This window comes from Ambystoma mexicanum, chromosome 7q (assembly GCF_040938575.1).
Source record: "Ambystoma mexicanum isolate Mex_15411 chromosome 7q, UKY_AmexF1_1, whole genome shotgun sequence".
In the NCBI taxonomy this organism is placed as follows: domain Eukaryota; kingdom Metazoa; phylum Chordata; class Amphibia; order Caudata; family Ambystomatidae; genus Ambystoma; species Ambystoma mexicanum.
Genome location: NC_090941.1, coordinates 788,003,486 through 788,019,703, shown reverse-complemented (window position 1 = coordinate 788,019,703; position 16,218 = coordinate 788,003,486). Strand labels below are relative to the sequence as shown.

Sequence of the window (16,218 nt, the reverse complement as noted above, 5' to 3'; positions counted from 1 at the left end):
AATGTTGTCATTTTTGAATGCAAGCCCCCAGGAAGATCAGAGGCGGACAAGCATGGACCATAAGGAATATATAATGTGTACATGTAATTTCAACAAATTGTGTATCTGGGAAATATGTATTTGAATCAAATATAGATTTGTGGGCAAATTGACCAGTGGAGGATCCTCTTACCCATAAACAGACCTCATCATGATGACAATCCATTTCCTTCCCCCAATCATGGGAGAGGGGAGAATTGGGCCAATGACAAGTAGAGAGGGGCAGGCTCAGTTATGCCACGCACACACCCACTTCCAAAACACATAAAAAGAGACTGCTGGGACAGGTAGAGACATTCAATTCCATTTGCTGCGGGGCGTGCTGACTGACGACTTCACATCCAGAGATCCAACACTTAGACTTCCGAGCTAAACAGAGACTAAAGAACTTTGAACCAAGAAGGCCCACTGCAAGCAAAAGTATTCTCAGCAGGCCTTCAGAATCCAGCAAACCTAACCAAACTATTCAACAGCCGGGCGAGCTGTTTGAATTCTTTGCCAAGCACTTGTGCCGGAACCGCAGACCAGACCCAGACCGCGGTGAGCAGAACCAGAGATCCGGATCGCTGTGAGCAGAACCGGTGCCTGATTGACCCGCCAAGCAGAGAGAACTGCCGCTGGACGCGTTGACCAGATCCGTGACGAGGCCCATTCATTTCAAAATTAGGAGTGAGTATCCGCCAGAACTGTGCAGAACCCAATCTCTTAGTTAAAATAATCTAATCCAAACAATTTTAACCTAATTAGAACAGCCTCCTAGAAATCGTGTCATCTGTCATTTGTAAAGCTGCAAAACTGTCACCTGTCAATTCTGCAACTGCAAGCTGTCACCTGTCATTTTGAGTTTTACTTTAAATCCGAAAATCTACCTTTATTAAATCGTCTGTATCTCCGGAACGGTTTGTCCTAGGAACGTGTGATTCTAAGCTTTCCAACAAGCCTAGAACCGACTTCCTACTCCTTATACTTTTACCGCAATCGCGATTTACGCACTTGTGAAATTTACCGCGATTTGCGATTTTGGCTCAATTTCTCCACTTGTCAAAATAGCAGGTCCATTCCTTCCTTTGTTAAAATCAGTTTGCAACCTGGTAATAACTCATAGAGCATTGCTAAAGTGAGCCTGAACTAATACCAACAAGCATCTCTCACTCACCCTGAATCTCTAGAGGGAATTAAAATCAGTTAGCACATTTTCCCATCCGTTGCCATCACATTTAAAAGCATTTTGGGCCTGTGTTTCAAACTTCTACCTGTTTCCTCTAAGCTTGCTGGGGGGGGAACTGAATTTCGTATTGTATTTGATTGCATTCCTGAGAACTGTGTGCTCCTCTTTCCATCTCCTTCCATTTCTTACATTGCATAGGGGGGGGGGTGAATTGCCAGAGAAAAAGTGATTACATTGTTGGTGGTTGAAATCATATCAAGTTTATTTGCTGTACTGCATTTTATTCCACCTTGCATTTCCTTGAAACCATAAAGCATTTTCAGCTACCTCATCCTCTATACTACTCCTAAGTAATCAAGTGTACCACTGTAATATTACCCATTGTGGATCCACATCATATGTCTCAGTGTACTATAAGATATTAATTTATTATAAAAGTGTGATATATATATATTGTTTAATTTTTCAAATAAACCTTTTAATTTGCAAAACAAACCTACTTCTTGGCTTAGTGGGGTCAGGGGGATTCTAAGAGAGGGGTGTTATATAAGGGTTGTCATCCAGAGTACATGAACTGGACCTAAAAATATATCAATAAGGGTTTCCCTCAGCATCCCAGACTAGGCATTGACTTAGCTTTAGTGTTGAAGTGAAGCCGCTTAAGAGGTGTTGTCTCAGATTAAAATGTCTCAATACGGGAAGGATAGTGTGTGTATGTATATATATATATAGAACGCCCTATAGTTAAGGTGAGTTTGACTCCCATAGCAACCTGGAAAACATTATTTGCTAGTAACCTTTGACTCGTGCCACGGATTTGGCTGACATTTTGAAGTCAATTAGGGACACACAGGCACCCTCCCCAGACTGCAAAGTTTGGTAAAGATTTGTTTAAAAAGTTATTAAGAAAAAAAAACACAAAGTTGCAACCTACTTCTCATTAATTGTTCCATACCACCAATGATGTCATCAGTGATGTCATCTGTGGCTGAGCAACGGGGCACGAAGTTAAGGTGGCTTTAGCTGAATTTCAGGCGTTTTGTTTCTTTAAGTTCTCACCTTAACGTCCCTGCAGCTAAAGTTTTTTTCTTGAAAATATAAAGGCTGTCAGGACTATACTGCACTGATGATCCCTAATAAGGTTGAAACCTGGTATGTAGTTGTCCTGACAGCCTTGCAAAATGCCTATCTTGGGTTGATTAAGGTATGTATAAAATAGCACTGCCCTCTTAGACAAAGTCAATTTCCTGGAGAAAAGGTTTGCATTTGGGCTAATTTGCATACCCACAATGCCTTGCTGTTGTGGCTCAGAACTGGAGGTGAACTTCCAGTGATGACTACTATGGGCGCTGTGGAGTCTTTGACTTTGCTCAAATGGAATTTCATACTTTATATATTATGCTCCTTTACTGGATATTGGCCTTGAGCAGGTGAAGTATTTTTCTACAATTATCTTGGCATATTAGTTTCCTTATAGAGAGTGGAGGGGGGTTGGTCATTGAGCTCAGGACTAATAGAATGCTTAATTTAAAACTTACCTAAAGTTTCAAAGAAAGATGACAGAAGAAAAATAAAGCGAAAGAAAAAAAAAAGAAAAAAATGTTTTTTTCTGAAGGTGAAGTGTTTTTCCACAGTACAGATGTGAATTGGGAGCAACCTCCAAATTGTGTCAGTGTACAAAGTTAAGGCTTGACCACCACCTCGCTTTGTTTTGATTTTTTTTAAAATGACAAGTAACAATGTGTTAATAGACCTCGCAAGGACATATCTCAAATTTATTTTGAAGAAAGGTGGATCCTGACCCATAAAATGCTCTTTGTGTAATGCATAGTCGTACATGAATTAGATATTCCACTTGCAGTCAGTGCAGCTAGTTCCAGGCATGTATAATATGATCAGATTTTTTTTCTCTTTAGAACTGAATTTCACCACCTGGTCCGATTATCATAGGGAGCTATGCCTCTCAGATGAGGTACTTGTTCAATATGTATTCCACAGGTTGAAATTGTGACATATCTGGCATTGCCTTTCACTCGTATGAGATCCATATATTGACTGGCTTTTAATTGTGTTAAAGTAATACTGGTTATTGAAAGCACCACAAAATGACAGAAATTGTGATGTCATGTGCCTGTGGACTACATATTGAACACGTACCTCATTAGAGAGGCATTGCTCACTACGGTGTCATGTAAGAGACAAGTTGATCTTGGTGTATGTTTGTTTGTAGGTGATTTGTATTGCACAAAATCATAGAGAGAAAGAAGTGGAGTGCTGTAAAAGAAAGGCTTCATAATGAAAGAGAGGGGTAGGGCAAAGACGGGTATACACTTTGGAACCTGTCATCATTGGCCAATGTTGTTATGAAAACATAAATATCACATTAAGCGCACATGGAGGTCATTGCATGGAGAACATGTTTAGTGGTAAGCCAGCTCACATACATTTTTGGCTCTGCTGTGTTTCTCTGGAAGTTGCATTTTTCAAATGTTCCTCACAAATTAAGTGCATGCTGTTTTAGAATTATTTAACAGTAGTCCACTCCCTTTTTTAAAAACCTATTTTTTGTTTCAAAAAATGAAAAGATAATGTGTCTATTGTGTCACAGAATGCCAGCGATCAAAAAACAGAAATGGAAAAAATAAAACAGAAGATAGCCGAAGAAGCTGTTAAGATTGAAGAGAGAAAAGTGAAAATTGAATCTGAACTGAAAGAAGTTCAGGTACGCATTTAGACAGATTTGAGTACCTTTTGCTTCATGATCTTGGTTGGAGCTGCAGATTGGGTCATTTTTTAAACTTGTTTATAGAACTTGTGTGTTCGTTTGTTTTTGTTTCAGCAATTTGTTTTCCTTGGGAACACACAACAATTAAGTGTACATTTTTCAAACAACTACCATGTTCATGACAACCTATTTTGAACTGGGCAGTATATGCAGTGAGATTGTGAAACAAAGATCATGCTTTTTGCAAGTTTGAGGTTGTGTGCTTTTCATAGATGGGACAATAATTGCTCTACGTCTCAAGGATAGTTCAAGGGTTTTTATTAGAATTTTTGTGGGCCCTATTGGCATTCCTCACTCTCTCGTCTAGTGTCAAACCTCTTCCTTAACCCAGGTGTCTGTAATCCCCGGTTAGTGCTACTGAAAGTTGACCGCCCTGAAGCTGACTTATTCTAAAAGCCGGCTGTCTAAACTAAACTTCCTCAGGAACTTTGCAACTGTCCCTACTCTATGCAGCTGTTAGTGATCTAATGGGGTTTTAGATGGTGCTTCGCAAGCACTCTGATAGATTGTCTTCCTCTATCATACTCAATCTCACCTATGCCTTTACTACTTTTTATGCTTGTCTGCTCTATCATAATCCTCTCCAGCACTTTTTCCCTATGCTGTTTCACTTCTCCTAAATACTCCCTTCACCCTTTGATGTTACTCCTCCTTACATGCCTATACTACTCACTCTCTCTCTACGACCTCCTCCACACTACTGCTACTACTCCCTCTTCCACTCTACTCCCTCTTGTACACTACTAATCCCTCCTCCACACTACTAATCCCTTCTCCACACTACTATTCACTCTTCCACACTGCTACTCCCTCCTCCACACTACTACTACAGTCTCCTCCACAACTCAGTCCCCCTTCTTACACCCATTCCCATTTGCTTCCCAAAACGCTCCTTAAACTACCTTATCTACACACTCACCACACAGGCACACACTCAAACTTCAGAACCACATTCATTCCTTAACCAACACCTCAACTAAATCTTCTCCACAAGCTGCCGTTCCCTCCTTCCTCCTGCTGGTCGCTCTCCACCTCTGATCTCACCCGGAAACCCCCACATGTTCTGCTTCCTGAGCTGTCTGCTATAATAAAGACTGCTTGTCGGGACATGGTCATAATTGTAACTGTCTTATGTTACATGACTGATACACAACCTAGGTAGCATATATGTTGCCATTTAAATATTTTTTTGTGAGTTCCTAAAACCTCTTTACATTAGAGATAGTTAACGTTCTGCTTTTTCTTTGCCCTTTTCTTTATCATTTTTTTTATTTTTACATTTTTTTTTTACTGTTTTCCACCTCAGCACTCTGTTAGGGAGAATTATCATACTATGGCTTATTTCCCTTACCTATAGAGTCCCCCAGCAGCTTTGCTGGATTTGAAGAGTTTGTTTATTTTTACCTGCTAAGAGTGAGACTCTTTTTCCCACTCTTAGGCATTTATGCTATGTGTGTTCTAGGCTATTTTTGTGTTTAATGCCTATGGGATTTTCTCTCCCCCATAGGAACCATCTGTATTCACATGTGTTGCACAGCACCCTCCGTGCAGTGACACATGGGTGTCATAACGACCCCCAAACATAGACTCCATACCCTGGGACTGACTACTGTCTCCCAGGGCATGTAAAGTCCCCATTGACTTTACTAGTCAATTGTTATGAACTTAACCAGTACAACCCATCTTACTATGGAGGTACTGGAAGGGGTTAATAGTTTTTCCCCTATGTTCATTTTCGAGGGGGTACCTTAAAGTCCCTCTCTCTAAAGTTTCTGGCTGGTGGCAGTGGTTACTACCAAAAATATTTGACCACGAATATTTCTCTATGGGATTTTCCCATTGTTCGAGGCTACCACTTTTTCTGACAGCCTCTAACATACCGCCGGTGCATTTTAATATTAACTTTGCTCCGGTAGGTTTTATTTGCCAGAAATGTAATATAAGTTCTTTCTCGTGTCTTACTCTACGATCCTAACCCAAGTCAGGGATCCTTTGTTCGTCCGTTTGACGGGCTTCTGCCCAGAAGCCCTCCTTCCAGCGCCACTGAGTCTGGGTTGGGTCCATTGTGTGGGAGGGGGAGTAGGACCCCTGGACATGGTTGCCTCAGCAACCCATGTCGCACTCTATCCTGATAGGCTGGAGGGTCTCCCGCCAAGATGACCACCCCACTGTGTGAGTGACAGCTAGGCTGTATGAATGGGGATCTTCTTGCATAAAAGCAGGGTTCTGAGGACTGGAAGAGCAAGACGTTGCCACTGGAACTACGGAACCGAAGAGGAGAGAAGTCAAAGACACCTGCAACGACTACCACCACCGGTGAAGCCCTGCTGCAGCATCTCACCACTTTTCTCCACACGACGAGAGGAGATCTTCACCTGAAAGAGCCTTCTTCCCTTGAACTGGTGGGGCCAACCAGTTTGCCAATCGCCTTCCCGAACCTGCTGTGGTAGAATCGCCAGTGCCCCGCTCTTGGAGACCGGATAGCCAAGCAGCTATCGACCCGGACCGCGATTAAAAGGAGCGAACCTTTTAAACTTAGTTTGGCAGCACTGCGGCTGGTTTCATCCCTGGGTAGTGCAGAACCTCGAACCTTCCTCCAAGACGAAAGCCTCTCTTCCTCTGCTGGATCACCCGAACTGCAGGAACTACCAGGAACAACCGCCACCACAGGAGCCACTTCTTCATTTTTAAGGTACATTGTTCCGCCAGGCCGCCCTTTCTTCGCGGTAGTGCTAAAGGTGTTTTAAATACTTTACCTACCTGTTGGGTTGGCTGCCCCTCTCTCATAACATTGTCTTTCGTTTTCTGCATCCACCTTTTCAACATCGTTAACCAAAGACTTGACTGCAGCTACAACAACATTTTGCTCCTGGGCCCTTGCACAGTACCACTAACTCTGGCACAGGCCTGCTGACTCTGGTCACATTTGTTAGACCTGCCTTCTCGAGATTGATTCTCTATTCGAACTGTGTGGTGCAACCCTTTCTTATAGCTACCCTTTCCTTCCCACTGCATAATCATTGTGAAATGCCATTTTGCTCAGTTTTCAGTTGAAGTATTGCCTATATTGTTGCACTGTCTTGCTGAACTGGTTTCACAACTGATGGGAAGTGTTGTTAGGGTGTATAAGAACCTATTTCTTGATGTTTTCCCTCCCTTGTGAGAAATTGTTAGAGGATCCCTTGTGTGTAGTTGTCACTGTGCCGTTTTGCTCAGTTTTCACTCTGGTTCACTTGGTCTACAATTTATATACGGAGTGTTTATATTTTTATATTGACTTAATTTAACTTGCTTGATACTTGTGATACATGTGTTTTCTTAGAAGTGTATAAAATAAATATATATCTACGTTTTAACTACAAAGCTTTAGTCAGTGTTTCTTTGTGCCATAGTACAGTAGGCCTATTGTGTAAACCCTGAATACTGCTCATCTCCCTCTTGAGATAAGTGACTACTCAGCTACAGCTACCAACTAAATCTTTGTGGTACAGACTCATACCAAAGGGGATTTATTGCTCTCACCTGTAGTCCTAATCTGGTGTAGTGCTCCCTAAGGGAACTGCACTGGATTTTGCCTAACACACCCAGAGACCCATGAGGATGACAGAGCACTAAACGCATTTTTCTGATGGGACATAACATAAAATAAGCAGCAAATCTATTGGGAATGGTTTTAAAGCTCCATTGTTGAATAGAATTGCTGGTACTACTAAATAGTGATTTCCTATTACTGTCTTTGTGCTATATGTTGCCACAGATGTCATCAAGAAAATACTAACTCTGGAAGATAGTTCAAGGGGTTTTATTAATTCGTCCTTCAAGGGGCTCACCAAGGGCCATTCCTGTCTCTCATCTATCCTGGGCGGTGCCCGCCTTGACCCAGGCACCCATCAAGTCAAGGCTCGTCACTAGTAATCGGTAACCCCTCCTATCTTAAGTTCTGTCTGACTGGATGTGATAGCCTAAAGGCAAAGCCTTATAGATCTAAGTATCCCTCTGGGAACAGTCTAGGTGTATCCTTACCAGAGTTTTCTAATACAATGATTCCCGATGTATAGTGCCTTTCAGTCACCCGAGTGCCAATTAATGTTCTCTTCCACACTATCTCACTCCTCTCCCTGACATTCTGTCTCTATGCTTCCTCTCCACCTCTCTTCCTCCCTTTCATTTCCTTCTCCCTCTCTGTCTCTCTACTTTTCTCGGTCCCTCTGATGGTCTCACTTTCTCTCTCTCTCTCCTTCATCAATGCGGCTCTCCACTCTCCCACAATACTACGACTCTCCTCTCCTTACCCCTACAACTGCTCCCCTCTTTACATCACTATTATTCTCAACCTCACTAATGCTCTCCTCTCCACCACTGCTTCCTTCTCTACACCACTACTACTCTCCGCTCTACACCACTACTACTGCCCTCTAAACCACTACTAGTCCCCTCTCTCAACACTCTACTTCACTCGACCCCTCTGCCTCCGCAGTCCCCTTTCTTTCACTGTCACCCTCTCACTCGCACACCTAGTACATAAGCATATACCCAATAACCACTTTCTCTCACCAACCAATACCTCACCTTGCATACTTCATGTTTAATCTGGGTCCACGCTCTTCTGTCCTAGTTTCCTCTGCTGGTTTTTTGGCCCACCTCCACCGAACTCTTCCCAAACAACCCACAACGTCCTGCTTCCTGAGTCTCTCATTATCCTCCCTGCTCTGCTTCCATGGGCTATCCTCCCCTGCTGTTTCCTCCAGGCCAACAGTTTACTGCCCTTTTTTCCAGAAGAGGTGTTACAATTGGAAAAAAAATCATGATGGGTTAAGTCCTGCCCCTTTCTAATGTGCCCATCTACTAGGTTTGTTAATGCTGGTCCAATACAGTGAGCTTTACAGTTAATGTCCAAGTTTATGTGAGGTATTCTTCATACCTGGGATTGTCATTCTAGCTAGGAAGCTGTACCGTTGCCCTGTTACAATTGAGCCTATTGTCTCTGCGGCATAGGTGCAATTATATGGCAGCTCCCCCGAGTGGCCTGTTCTCTCATCTTTCCACCGATGGGCATGCTGTGACTTGTAGTATCTTTAAGATAAAGGAAGAAATTGGCCAGCATTGTACGAGATCACTATGGGGCGATCGACAGTGGTACTCATTTCATGCATGTTGGCACAAATAAAAGGTAAAGAATGGTGGTATTGGAAAAATATGTATAGATAGGGGTGTGTGCAATAACATGGAATATTGTATCATTCTATAATTTCTAATTAGAATGTGGGAGTGGTTACAGTAGAAAATTAAGCTAGTTTCCACTTTTCATGCATATTTGCACTTTTTGCATCGTTTTGCACATCCAATTTATTTATGTATTTGATATTGATGGTTTCTATTGAATACAATTATGGAACGTGTTATCGACTGTGTATATGTTGTAGAATTGGTTTGTGACATTTTTTATATTATAAAGAATTTATCAATTATAAACGTTTGCATTTTTGCCTGTACAGATCCATTGTCTTGGTCTAAGCCCTAAAATTGAACAATTTAACTCGTGAGACACCACCCCTGCTTGAATGTATTATTGTTGTTCTTCAGGTGTCTGCGAAGAAAGGGGATTGCCCACACATAGTTTTGAGTTTGAGGCACAAACAAAAGGGGCAGGGATTGCGGCTCTCCCAAATACCACCTTCCCACTCTGGGGTATGACTGTCTCTGACATCCATACTGGTAGGCCTCCCACACCAGGCTGCAAAGGGTTCCCATCCCCTCTTTTGACAAGGTCAGATTACTGCAGATATTTATGATTCATTGCATTCCCCAAATCTACCGCAATCCCCTTACAGAGTCATTGAACCATGAGCAGCGTCTCTAGAGGGAGGGAATATTAAGAAGACGCCAGAAAAGGGTGACAAGAAAGACCAAAAAAAATAATAATAATTGTCAGGCTTCTGAAAATGCTTCAATAACATTGGCTAAAAAAAATGTGTTCTTTGTCCCGCACAAAGTCCAGAAATGGTCACCAGATGCGTGTAAATCTTAGCATTTCCCCATCTAACATAGCCAACAGCTTTTCTAAGCCTAATAATTCTCACACTTTCACCCACAAATAGGCAATATGGGGTCCATCTATGGATTTCCAGAATCGGGCTCTTGTGATCCGAGCCGCTATAAGGAGGGTTTTTAGAGCGCACCTCTAGCCAGAAGGATTGTATAACAGAACATTTCCACCACATATGCCAGATCACCTTTCTCACCACAGCTGTGCCAACATGTGTCAGGATAGTCCGGGTTCATTGCATGCAATCTACTTGGGGGCAGATAAAATAGTTTGATGGCATTCTCCTTCACAATCGTACATCGGGAATTTGTTTGGGCTCTAAGCCATATCCTTTGCCAGGATTCCTCTGGGATCTCTATTCCCAACTCCTCTTCCCATGCCCGCATATAGGGCAGCTTCTCCCCTGGAGGAACCCTCTCTAAGAGTTTATAACCGGCTCAGACTCTGAGCCTGCTGGCCTTCTAGTATTTTTAGTTCTAATCCAGTCGGATCTCTGTCTGCAGCTCGGCGTGCGACCCTATTAGTTATCCAGTGGCGCAGCTGAATGTACCGAAAACGTCAGCTTCAGATAGATTAAATTTCTCCTTACATTCAGCAAATGTCAGAGGTTCCCGATCTTTATACAAGTCCCTCAGGCGCACTGGTTCAATGGGTTCCCAGTTGCGGAACGTGCCACTCACCAGGCCCGGTGCAAAGGCCGGGTTCTGAGAGACAGGGGAGAGGGGCCCCAGGCCCGATTTGATCCCACTTTGAGTACATGCCTTATCCCAACACTGTAGCGTGGAATTCGTGGTGGCCAAAAGCGCACGCTCCCAGGTCCGGGCCTCTCTAGGGAGAAACGGGAGCTGCAATAACAGAAATGGGGACACTGCTTGCTCAATATCTTGCCATTTGGGGGCCTCCAAAGGGTTCGGCCAGGTCAGCATGGCAGAAACCTGTGCTGCCCTGTAGTATCTCTGAAACGAGGGCAATCCCAGGCCTCCCAGTGGTTTTCCTCTGGTGAGGAGTTTAAGAGGTATTCTAGGCTTTCTCGCTTTCCAAACAAAACGACTCAATGCCTTCTGCATCTCGATAAGGTTCCCCTCCGGAATCCGCACTGGAAGGGCTTGAAAGACATATAAGAGTTTCGGAAGCAAGGTCATCTTGAGCGTGGTAATCCGGCCCAATCAGGATATTTCTTGAGATGTATACTGTAAGAGCCAATCCTTCGCTTCTCTCAGCAAGGCAGGGATATTGGCCTTGAAGAGTCCCGAATAAGACAGAGTTCATTTTATACCCAGATAAGGGATTTCAGTCGTACACCACGGAATGGGAAACCGTGTTTGAATGGTAGCCATCTCGCTGGGGATCTCCGTCAAAGCCAATCCAATAGATTTGGATGAGCTCACCCGAAATCCTGAGAGGTCAGCAAAACGGGACAAGAGTGTCATGATGCCCGCTCCCGGGGAGCCGGTTCAAGCCCGGCGTCCCTGAAAGCGGACATCCAGTCCCCAAGGAAGGACCCAGCAACCGGGCATTCCGTACCCCGGCCCCTATGGGGAAAAAGACACTAGCATTAGTACATTAATGCATGGACACAAGGGGAACCTCTTATCAAAAAACTTACCTGGAAGCCAAGCAAGTTTGGTTCTCACCAATCCGAAAATCCAGTGAAGTAACTGGATACCAACGTGCCCCTGCATCAGAAGCAGGATGGAGAGCTCGTCCTTCCAGACCCTAAGGTGAGACGCTACGAGAAATCACAGAAGGGTTTCAAGGAGGGTGAGAGGGGAAAGTGGGAGGCCGATTGCATTACCCCGCAGACAGTTAATCCCCTATTTTCGCCTACAGAAGGATACTTCTGCGAGCCAGACAAGCCAGATTTTGGGGGCCCGGTCCAGTCCGTCTTCCGAACCCTGCGCATCACCTTATAAGAGGTCACAGCAGCGCGAACCAGGCCAGCGCCTCCGTGGGAGTCAGGTGAGCGTAACAGAACGCGAAGCCTTCCTACAAATTCCCACCCAGGCGCTATGGAAAGTTCTGAGACTGATCAGTTGGCCCAATTACCGGGGGAATTACGGGCCGAAGTACATGCCGCTCGTCAAGAGACTAATGCCCTCAGGAGGAAATTAATAATATCAAAGGAAAGAACTAATGACCTGGCCAGACAGCTTTTGCAAGGTCAAGCTGGGCAAACTCCTCTACCCGGTTCCGGAGGGAACCCCTCTCCTGTGGTTTCCAGTAAGCCTGTGCAGATTAATCTACCTGGAAACATGCCGCTGGCCCCACCCGAACGCTTTGCTGGGGACCCCAAACGATTCGCCGTATTCATGAATCAGTGTCGTTTGCACTTCCTATGCAGACCTGGGGCCTTCCCTAATGATCAGACCAAGGTAGCCTTTGTATTGTCATATCTCAGCGGCTGCGCTGCCGATTGGTCAGTTCCACTGGTTACTCAAGATGACCCGATTCTCCGTGATTTTCAAAGGTTTCAAGCAAGCATGGAAAGGTTATTTGCTCGACACTCTCAGGGGCAGGCTCTGGATGACGAACTTCTATCCCTGCGACAGGGCAATCAGGACCTCCTATCCTATACTGCAACCTTTAATAGACTAATTGTGGAAACGGGATGGCCAGAGGATAAAAGAGTCACGTTGTTTTATCGAGGCCTTCGCGGAGAACTTAAAGATGTCTTGGCCCAAGTTGTAAATCCGCCCCAAGAATGCACAGAGTATATAGACTTTGTGGTCCAATTGGATCACAGACTTCAAAACAGAAAAGCAGATCGGTCCAGGTTTGAGACCCGAGTGTTGGTCAAGACCCATGCTAATCCCAAGGGAGTTGATGTCTCTGAGCCTATGCAAATTGGAGGGGTTAAAGGACCCTTAACTCAAAAGGAACGTGAAAGGAGGCGGCAGTTAAAATTATGTCTTTATTGTGGGAATTCTGGACACTTTCTATGAGATTGCCCGGCAAAACCGCCCCGAAAGGCGGTAGGAGCCGCTGATAAAAACCATGAAGACTCTGTTTCGGGAAACGACTCCGCCCGACAAGTGTAGGGGTCCGCTTACCGAGCTTGAAAACTAACTCTCAGACCTCGCATTTCATTGTGCCAATGGTTCTCGTAGATCCAGAACAGCCTATGCGGTTGCATGCAATAAAGGCATACATCGATAGTGGGGCTATTGGAAACTATGTGGATCGTGAATTGGTCTCTAGGATTAACCTCCCTCTCCGTCCTAAAACCAGCGAAGATGTCATCACCACAGTCGATGGAACTGAAATTGCCTCTGGACCGGTAACACATTCCACTACTGAGGTGACTCTTATTGATCCCGACGGCCATCGGGAGGGTGTTGTGTTTGATGTAATCAAGGCTCCACAGTTTCAGGTTATTCTTGGAATCCCTTGGTTAGAGACACATAATCCTCGAATTGATTGGCGAGCTAAGAGAATAACCTTCCCGGATTGTACACAAACCTGCTACCCAGAAAACCTGAAGATTAATCTAGCATCTGTAACCTCTGCCTCCATGCAACTACCTCCGGAATACCAAGACTTTCAGGACGTCTTCCAAAAGGAACAGGCCAACACGTTACCTCCTCACAGATCGTACGATTGCCAAATCGATCTGGTGCCCGGTGCACAATCCCCTTGTAGCAGGATTTATGCCCTTACTGAACCTGAGAATCTGCATTTGAGAAAATATTTGGATCAATACCTAGCTAATGGTTTTATTCGCCCGTCAAAGTCCCCGGCATCCTCGGCTTTGTTCTTCGTGCCCAAAAAAGAAGGCGACCTTAGCACTTGTATCGATTACCGCGCATTGAACCAGATAACGGTTAAAAACCGTTATCCTCTGCCTCTGATCCCTGAACTCCTTGACCAGGTGAAGGACGCTTGCATATACACCAAGTTAGATATCCGGGGGGCTTATCATCTGGTACGAGTTAAAGAAGGCGACGAATGGAAAACTGCCTTCCGTACTAAATACGGATTATTCGAGTACCAGGTGATGCCTTTCGGATTATGTAACGCGCCGGCTGCCTTCCAATACTTCATGAATGATGTCCTTCGGGAACTCATCGATGTTTGTGTTGTCGTATATATCGATGACATTCTGGTGTACACCTCTTCGGAATTTGATCACAGAAAACACGTCAGGGCAGTACTTGAAAAACTGCGCCAACACAAACTATTTGCTAAATTGGAGAAATGTGTTTTCCATACCACAGAAGTCGAGTTTCTAGGTTTCATCCTGACACCCAAAGGAGTCCGAATGGACTCAAGAAAAGTGGATGCCATCCTCAAATGGCCATCACCTAGCTCTGTAAAAGGGGTTCAAAGCATGCTCGGCTTTGCCAATTTCTATCGCAGGTTTATCCCGGAATTTTCACGCGTGGTACAACCCATTACTGCACTCTTGAGGAAAAATAAACGTTTTGAATGGTCTGAAGAAGCCGAGCAGGCCTTTCAGGATTTAAAAGCTAAGTTTACCTCCGCACCTATATTGAAACACCCGCGTCCAGATCTCCCTTATGTCGTCGAGACTGATGCATCCAGCCTAGCCATGGGAGCTGTCCTGTCCCAAAGAGATCCCGAAACCAACCAACTGCATCCCGTAGCATTTTGGTCCAGAAAATTCTCGGCACCCGAGGTTAATTATGCAATCACGGACAAAGAACTGTTAGCCATTAAGTCCGCTTTTAAAGCCTGGCGGCATTATCTGCTTGGCGCTCGACATACCATCACAGTGATCACTGATCACCGGAATTTACAGTATTTGAAAACCGCCAAGGCTCAGTCATCACGGCAGCTCAGATGGGCTTTGTTTTTCGCTGAATTTTATTTCGTGATTACCTATCGACCTGGCTGCAAGAATGGCAAAGCAGACGCCTTGTCCCGAATTGGAATGGGAGAATCTGATACAAACTCAGAACCAGTACCAATAATTCCCGAACAGAGGATTCTAGGCATGACTTCGTTACAGACGCTTGAAGACATTCAAGCCAGAGTGAAACAACTCCTGGACCCTACAACCTTACAGGAATGGATACAAAAGGGATCAGACTTTACCATAGATAATGGTTTACCTTATTTCCAAGGACGCTTATTCCTGCCACATAAGGAATTACACGAACTAGTTATTTCCGGTTATCATGATACATTAATAGAGGGACACCCCGGTATTGCCAAGACAGAGGAAAAGGTGAAACGACCATTTTGGTGGCCCTCTTGGCGAAAAAGATGTTAAATCTTTTGTGATGTCCTGTGGTGTTTGCGCCCAAAATAAAAGTCATAACAAAAGATCAGCCGGTCTCCTTCAACCTCTAGACATACCACCAGCACCCTGGCACACCCTATCAATGGATTTTATTACGGACCTGCCTCCTTGTTCGGGGTACAATACTATTCTGGTAATTGTGGATTTGTTTTCCATAATGGCCCACTTTATTCCTTTGAAAGGTTTACCTTCAGCTTCTGTCCTAGCCAAAGAATTCCTCGAAAATATTGTTCGGCTACATGGATTCCCATCTATACTAATCTCTGACCGGGGAAGCCAATTCATTTCCCACTTCTGGCGCAAATGTTGTCAAATGGCGCAGATCGATGTAAGATTATCGACCAGTCACCACCCTCAGACCTATGGTCAGACCGAGAGGACAAATCAGACCCTTGAGCAGTACTTACGGGTGTATGTTACAGCAATCTGAAAGCAACTGGAAAGACATTCTTTGGATAGCCGAATACCCATATAATAATTCGGTACACTCTGGAACTGGCCACAGTGCTTTTTATACTTTGTTTGGGCATCACCCTCGAACCTCAAACCTTGACTCACCTCAGAACCTCGGAATGTCTGCAGTAGAACATCTGCATTCTACAATTACCCAAGCCTTCAAAGAGGCAACAACGCATTTACAACAAGCAAAGAGAAAATACAAGGAGAATGCTGATCTACATCGGAGTGAAGCACCTCCGTATCAGATTGGGGATCAAGTGTGGTTAACTACCAGACATTTACCACTCAAAGGGCCTCAAGCTTTTAACCCAAAATATCTGGGACCTTATTCTATTACGGCAATAATGAACCCAGTGGCTGTTAAACTTGATTTACCAGCTAGTATGCAAATTCAACCTGTTTTTCATGTGTCACTTCTGAAACCAGTGGTACCCGGAACCCGACTACTCAAACCTCCA

The 16,218-nt window shown here is 44.3% G+C and overlaps 1 protein-coding gene across 3 annotated transcripts in view; it reads left to right on the top strand.

Annotated features, from left to right (window-relative positions):
* DYNC2H1 (dynein cytoplasmic 2 heavy chain 1) overlaps window positions 1-16,218 on the top strand; it is a 3,314,293-nt gene that overhangs the window by 2,069,705 nt on the left and 1,228,370 nt on the right. For all 3 annotated transcript variants that reach the window (XM_069639013.1, XM_069639012.1, XM_069639011.1), the window contains exon 56: window positions 3,816-3,929. In XM_069639013.1, coding sequence (XP_069495114.1) covers window positions 3,816-3,929 — 114 coding nt within the window. The remainder of the gene's footprint in view (window positions 1-3,815; window positions 3,930-16,218) is intronic.